This window comes from Castanea sativa, chromosome 10, assembly GCF_040712315.1.
Source record: "Castanea sativa cultivar Marrone di Chiusa Pesio chromosome 10, ASM4071231v1".
Taxonomy (NCBI): domain Eukaryota; kingdom Viridiplantae; phylum Streptophyta; class Magnoliopsida; order Fagales; family Fagaceae; genus Castanea; species Castanea sativa.
This window is the reverse complement of record NC_134022.1, coordinates 27,865,499-27,873,177: the sequence shown is the minus strand read 5'-3', so window position 1 is coordinate 27,873,177 and position 7,679 is coordinate 27,865,499. Positions and strand designations below refer to the sequence as shown.

Sequence of the window (7,679 nt, the reverse complement as noted above, 5' to 3'; positions counted from 1 at the left end):
ATATTAATTTTATAAATTAATACACCTACAAATGAATAACTATTACAACTCTTTTAGAAATGAATAATTATTTCCCATTTGAAAGAATAGTTATTCATAAGGAATGATTATTTCTTGTAATAAAAGCATAACCAAAATACTAAATAGCTAAACCGTTGAAATAACTATTATATTACAGTGTCTATTACAGTTTACTAAACATAACTTTTTTTTTTTGTTAGGTAAGGTTGTTGAGAGGGATTAACTCTAGTCTTTAGACATGCTCCCTTACCAAGAAGGGAAATGTCAGTTGATTAAAGGCCATTGGCACCGTATTGACTCTTCTATTAGATCGTTTTTTAGTAATGGTCTAAGGTTATCAAATGAAAGAAAGCTCATCATCTTTGGTCCTATAGTCCATTGCTATATTTATTTAGTGACCTAAAGCGAAATACATTTTTCATGATTAATTATCTCTCTCTCTCTCTCTCTCTCTCTCTCGGCAAATGACAATCTGTCACCACAAAAATTGTTTTTTCACTTCTATTTCTAAATTTACTTTCACATTCACATTTAAGGTAAATAATTTTATTTTACTTTTTATATAATATTTTTTTTATATGTAAAATTGATGTGAAAAATTCTATTATCAATTTGAATTGATGTGAATCTACCTTGACTTATGAAGTTTGAGGTTATTAGGTAATTCTATCGTTAAGTGAAACGGTAATAGTACCTTTCATAAATTAGATTCTATTGTTCTATGTTATTACATTTATTTATTATAGTCATATTAAAACTTTCTATTTTAGATAATGTTCCTTGTAAATATTTTTAATTATAAATGTCAACTAGAGAATATGAATTTAGATATGAAAAACTGAACAATATAAGAATAAAAAAACAATTGAATCTAAAAAAGGATTTATAGATAAATTTTTTACCAGTAATAAATAAAATATAACAAAAATTTTATTGGTGATTTTTAAATAAATAAAAATTAGGAAAAGTGGATTTTAAGTAAAAAAAAATTATAATATAGAAATGTAAATAACAATTATTTAATTGATAAATAAATATAAGAAACTATTTTAGTTAAAATTGTTGTTTTAGGTTTCAAACTTAATTGACACGTAAAATTTTTCTTAGAGGTTGTTTGCAAGCATATGCCTAGCTTAATTATATTGGCTAAGGTTAAGCGAAGAAAAGATAAACAAAAGATTTTTGTTAAAAAAGAACAGGCTCATGTTTGAAATGGACCATGGCATTTTTCCATGCATGAAGAAAAAAAAACAGGCCCATGTACCTACAAAAAAGATTCAAGTAAAAGGTTCAAATGAGCCTGTCGCACAATGAAGTTCGGCTGTGCTTCAATCATCCTAAATTTTCATATTTTAAACAATACATTCTTGTGAAGATCATTCTAGATGCCCACTAAAGCTCACTCCTTTTCGCATAGTTGCTCCCACACACATTCTCAAGGAACATCCAAATTCTTAATATATATATATATATATTTTTTTTTTTTTCAATTTTGAAGTCTTCCAAACAGGCATAATTCAAGATTAAAGAGAAGAGTTATCCAAATGGATCTTGCATGGGAACCACTTGAATTTCAAAACCAAGCTCGTGTTTCACAATGGCTAAATTAGGTATAGAAACCACTTTAGCCCATCACCACCCTTCATGCTACATCATGGCCAAAATAAAATCCTTTGTCTCATTCTTAGTATTCCACTTTATATTCTAAAAAATCAGACACACAATTTACTGTAATGAGTGTAGAGTATAAAATGGAACAATAAGAGGGACGGATTTTTATTCCATCATGGCCATGCTTGATGTGTGTAAGAACATGTTTTTTCCATCGACATGCAGATCCACAACCATAAAAACCTATATATATTGTTCAAACATCCCAAAAAGGCTTTTCAATTCCTGAATCCCCATGTGTGAATTGTTGCTGGAAAGGATTCATAATTGGAAACCTTTGCTGGCTTATTGCCTCCAATTCCAACCTTTGTTGTCGTTGCTGCTGTGGTTCATGCATATTCACAGGCCTTGACCCCCCAATCCCCATGAAATCAACTGTAGTCCTATCACTTCCTCTAAAACTTGATGGCTCTGTCTGGCATAGCTCAACAGTGGCTTTTCCATGTATCAAACTAGAACTAGTACTGTCCGCTTGTTCTATGTTCTTCATCATGAATCCTTGGTTCATTATCATTTGGCTAAACATAGCCATATCATTAATTGTAGAGCCACCACCAGTACTAGAAGTAGTAGTACTATCAAAGAGTTGTGAGATTTCCTGTGGGACTTTCTGCAATGGCTCCTGGTTGATGAATGCTCCACCATTGATCCCAACCATGTTTAATTGACCAGGCTGTGGTTGGAAGTGATCATATGAGGTATTAATATTATGCTGTTGAAAGGCACTTGATGAGTATGGTGGTCTAATAGAAGAAATTTTGTCATGATTAACAGCCATGCTGGCACTAACAAGGCTGTTTTCCATCATGGGTGAGTTTATAGTATTATTGCTTGCAGTGGCACCCATTTGTGCTGCTTTCTGTAACAAAGCTGTTGCTGACATGTGAGCTGACCCAGAGATTTGGCACCCATTTTTATTGTCTTGGAGATAATTTAAGCCAGAGGAGCTGTTGGAACTGAGATGTAGGCTTGATGAAGAGGAAGTCTTTGGACCGCCAAAGAGAGTACCTGAGCTTGTTGATAACAAACCTCCCATGTTCATGGACTTAAATGGAATTGGGACTAGTTCTTGGGGGAGGGATTTGAGTGGGTTCTTGGGGTCAAAGTTGTTGAATTCAGATGTTCCAATGGATGCGTTTGTTGTGGTGTTCATGGGCATAGATGACATCAGCTCAGGCATTTGGGTGTCTATGTTTGACCCAATATTGTTGTTCATTAGTCCCTGGTTTACTTTGTTGTTTTCTTCTGCTAATGCATCACAGAAAGCTCTGTGGGTGATAAAGCTATCTCTCCTGCACACACATGAATTAAGAAGTGGGTTTGCATTAGGTTTTTGTTGTTTATTTAAATATCATAATTTGAACTACTAAAGTGTAATAGACAATTATTTTTGTATGAGAAGAAAGATAAAAACTTCGAAGTTTAAAAACTAAAAAGCAAGGGGGGAAAAAGCTCATAAAAAGAAGCACAAAAAAGGGTTAGTAAAAAAGTCAATCAAATTGTCGGCCATTTCCAAATCTCCTTTATATGGGAAGCTACATGAAACTATGATACTTTAACCTAATTAGTGAACATAGCCACATATATATGTACCGGAAAAATTAATCTTGTGGCAGTTTTCTCAACAAGCTAAGAAATTAACATGCAAAAACTACATAAGAAATTCGCTTGATGTCCTATACCATATATCTAAGTGTTGTACTTATTTGACATCCTAACATTTCATGCACATGCAGAATACGTTTAATGTTTGTACTTCATGAAAATATGGAATGTGAACCTGGAAAAGATGGTTCCACAATCACATTTGTATTCTCTAGTACCACAGGTCTTTTGATGAGCCTTCCGATCCGATTGCACGGCATATTTCTTTGAGCATTTGTCACATTTCCATTTCTTTTCTCCATGTTTACGGCTAAAGTGCTTTTTAATGCCAGTAAGGTCTCCTAATGCTCGAGCCGGGTTGTGGTGGACACATGATGGCTCAGGGCATATGTAGACCCTTTTCTTGACCTCGGTGCTTGTCCTTTGCCTGAGCTTCCATGGAAGATTGTGACCTCTCCTATGCAATTGAAGATTTTGGTCCCTTTGGAACCCTTTGTTGCATATCTCACACACAAACCTGTTTGTTGCCATTAGTGTCGTTGGTGATAGAGCAATAACTTCAGCATTTGGATCTAAATTAAACCATCAAAATTAAATAATTAGCATAGCCTTTTCGAATTCATCCAAAGTAGAATGTTGTTAGAAATACTTAAAGAAGTATAAGAGTGATCCATATTAGAAAAAGTTGGGAATTTCAATTTTATTCCATGTAAAGTATAATTTCGTGAACCCATAACAGCCCATCACAGTTGGAAACAAAAAGAGAGAAATAAAAAGCGCAATCAAGCAAACAGTTGTCAGCAATTATTGTAATCTCAAGGCAATAATTGAACTTTATTTTATTCTTTTCATAAATAAAAAATCAGCTTTAATATTTTTGAAAGGTAAACTCATAAAGAACAAACCATTTTCTTTTATTATCTTGAGCTGAATCAAACACACCTAACATGAATGCTTAAGTATACTGAAACATGCATAATTAAGTAACAAATCTGCACCTTATGTTTAAGCACCTACCTATTTTGTAAGCACTTACCTAACTACTAAAAGCACTTGTAAATGCATGTTTCAATTTCAGAACTAACTTTATTCAAACTAAGGAACTAGATATTAGCTTTAAAAACATGACTAAGGTTTGTGGGGGTGATGGAATTTGCCTGGAGTTCCTGGAAGATTCCTTTTCTTCTTGGCGGGTGGTTGCTGTTGGGAGGTAGAGCTATTGCTGTTGGCACCAGAAGGTCCTGAGCTTGAGCCATGGAGAGGATTTTGTAGCTGTTGTTGCTGCCTTTCTTGAACAACTTCTTCCCCGGTATTTCCTGAAGAGAAGCTCCCTTCATCACCTGTAGCATTTGACATTTGAAAGAGAGAAAAAGATTGATATAGTTATAATAGATATTTGTCCTTCTGTTCCTCTTGTTTTTTGTTCCTTTCTAAGCTGTTATTTTTTCTTTCTTCATTTCTTGTTGTTGGTGCTCTCACTAAAAGGAAGGGCTTGTTTTTGGTGAACACAAAATAGGGAATTTACTTTCATGAGAGGAAGACAAAAACCAGGGAATTCTCCTTCATTTCAGGTGAAGAAGAGAGCTATTTCCTGCCATAACACTGACATTGGAACCTGGTCTTCTTTGGCCTTATATAAATATATATAGTATGCATAAGAGACAATTGCTTCGCAATTGCCCCTAAATTGTTGGTTATTATTATTATAGCCACTCCATTTCACCTTTTTTATTTATTATTATTTTTTTATATGTGTGTCTTGTAAATTCTTTCTTAATTTCTTAATTAGCATCTGTTATACAATAAGGGTTTGGTTATAAATATCTGTTGGAGAGCCAAAGAGAAGTATATTTATTTTTATATATTTTTTTAATAATTATACTTCTTCTTTCTAACTTAAAGTCTTGAACCTTGTGAAGTTCCAAAAAAAAAAAAAAAAAAAAAAGGGAAGAGGAAAAAAGCAAATATGAAGTCAAAGAGCAGCAATTGCAATTAATGAAGGAAATATTTTTTAAGGAAAACTAAATCAATTTCTACAGTATGTTGAATATTACTCGCAGTCTTGTATTGCTTTGTCCAATCCATGGCCCCAACAAAGTAGACTTCTAACTTTACTAAAATTACTTTGTTTTCCTAACAAGAAAAATGAAAAAAAAAGGTATAAAATGTTGGTTTTTGCAAAATGCAATTATCCTGGTATAGTAGAACTAAATTTATTAATTTCTTAATTGACACATTCTCATGCACAAAGTGTTTGGAGCCAAGGGAAAAGAGTTTGAGCTACGGATGTAGCAACATATTATAACTAGGACCCGTGACTCTTGATGCAATATCCTTGGCTTCAGATCAACTCCTAACTTGGGGAAATATCTTGGATTCCCCATTCACCACAAGAGATCATCTGCTCGGGAATTTGATTTCATTTTGGAAAGAGTCCAAAATAAACTTCAGGGATGGAAAACAAATCTGCTTTCCATGGCAGGCAGATTAACTCTTACAAAATTAGTGCTCTCGGCCATTCCCTCCTATACCATGCAACAATGCATTTTGCTGTGTAGAATCCATGCCAATTTGGATAAGGTTTGCAAAAACTTTTTATGGGGGTCCATTGATGAAAAGAAAAAACTCCATATGGTCAGTTGGAACAAAGTCACTAAGCCAAAAAACAGAGGAGGGCTGGGTTTACACGCTGCAAAAGAGAGAAACACCACACTGGCAGCCAAACTTTGCTGGAGAATGAAGGAAGAAAGTGATTAGCTCTGGTCCAAAGTCCTGAAATTCAAATACAAAAGGAGGTCGATTTTGAGTAAGGCTCCTAAATCCAGGTCCTGGAAGGCAATTCTCCATGGTGCAGCGGTTTGTGAACAAGGCTCAAAATGGTCTATTGGCAACAATAGTCAATTGTCTTTTTGGGATGACAAATGGTTGGACCTGGGCGTGGTCAGGGAAAGCATTGAAGGCCCACTTCAAAAGGGTGAGGCTGATATCCGAGTTTGTGACATCCACACAAATGGCATTTGGGAGTTGCACAAGCAGTCCTTATATCCTTCCTCCCATTCTTAGTCAATCCATCAAGACCACTCCGATAAGGACAACCTCATCTAGTGAAGACCATTTGTCTTGGATTGCTAGTCCGAGAGGGGAGTTTGATCCCAGAAGTGCCTATCTCATTGCCTGTGGAGCTAACACCAGTGATGGTTGTTTTCGAGTGCTTGGATTTGGAAACTTCAAACTCTGCCCAAAATTCAAATGTTTCTCTGGAAATGCTATCATAATAGCATACCAATTAAGACTGTCCTAGCTCAGAGAGGTCTTTAGCTGCCTCCAACTTGTGACATGTGCCATGACAAGCCTGAAACCATCAGTCATGTTTTGAGGGATTGCATGGCAGCTCAGGTTTTTTGGGCTAAGTCCAATCGGCTTGATGAAATTCACCACACTTTTGGTATGGAAGTAATGGACTGGATTAAAGTGAACGCTCGCTGCAATGTGCTGGCAAAGGGGAAGAGTTATTCCTAGGCTCAATTCTTTCTCTTTGGCATTTGGTACTTATGGCTCCGTAGGAATAAAATGTTGTTTCAACCCTCCCAAACCCCTCAGAATCTGTTTAAAGTTGTTGAGGCTCACTTGTGTCTATGAATTTTGGTATTGTGTTCTGGATCATACAGATCCCAGGACAACTTCTATTGCTGTTGGTTGGGTAAAACCCCCTGTGAGCTGGGTGAAATTGAATACTGATGGCTCGGCGTAGGGAAACTCGAGGCTGGCAGGGTGTGGAGGTCTTATACGAGATTGTCATGACAATTGGGTCTCGGGCTTTGCAAGGGCAATTGGCCTCACTTCGAGCATAGCTGCAGAACTTTGGGCTATACGGGATAGCTTAACTCGGTGCTGTTCTCTTTCAATTGAGGTGGTGGAAGTTGAGATTGATGCCTCGGCTGTGATTTCCTTATTATCTCAAGCCACCCATACTAATGGGGGGTTTTCTTCTCTTATTGATGACTGTAGAAACCTTATGACGAACATCCCTTAGGTCCATTTGATGTATTGATTTAGAGAGGCGAATTGCTGCGTAAACGCCCTCGCAAAATTAGAAACCAACATGGAGGATGGTTTTGCTGTTTTTGAGTCTCCTCCTTCTTGTATTTTTAATCTTTTGCATTCGGATAAGTTGGGCTTGACCCAAGATCGTATTTGTAATATTGTGGTGAATACCACCTAATTTGTTCTAATATATTATCCAGTTTACCAAAAAAAAAAAAATTTATAACTATCTCAAAAAAAAAAAAAAATCATTAACTACCTCCAACCTACTTTTCCTTTCCAAGGTGAAGGCATAGAATCAACCCATTGCAGGATAATTAATTGTGAGATTAAGAGTT

The 7,679-nt window shown here is 35.7% G+C and overlaps 1 protein-coding gene across 1 annotated transcript; it reads right to left on the bottom strand.

The window, feature by feature from the left end:
• Positions 1–1,342: 1,342 nt before the first annotated feature.
• Positions 1,343–4,887, bottom strand: LOC142613926 (zinc finger protein GAI-ASSOCIATED FACTOR 1-like). Its single transcript, XM_075786445.1, has 3 exons — positions 4,455–4,887; positions 3,473–3,869; positions 1,343–2,984 (listed from the first exon to the last, which is right to left on the bottom strand). Exons 1-3 carry the CDS (start codon positions 4,651–4,653, stop codon positions 1,889–1,891), a joined length of 1,692 nt encoding a protein of 563 aa, XP_075642560.1. The 5' UTR covers positions 4,654–4,887; the 3' UTR covers positions 1,343–1,888.
• Positions 4,888–7,679: the final 2,792 nt, after the last annotated feature.

Bases quoted from the DNA above. Each gene is read 5' to 3' on its own strand.
- LOC142613926 (XM_075786445.1), bottom strand. From the start codon at position 4,653: ATGTCAAATGCTACAGGTGATGAAGGGAGCTTCTCTTCAGGAAATACC. The intron at 3,870-4,454 runs GCAAATTCCATC...GGTTTAATTTAG, and splicing joins GAATCTTCCAGGAACTCCAG to ATCCAAATGCTGAAGTTATT. The intron at 2,985-3,472 runs GTTCACATTCCA...ATGTGTGTGCAG, and splicing joins TGTGGAACCATCTTTTCCAG to GAGAGATAGCTTTATCACCC.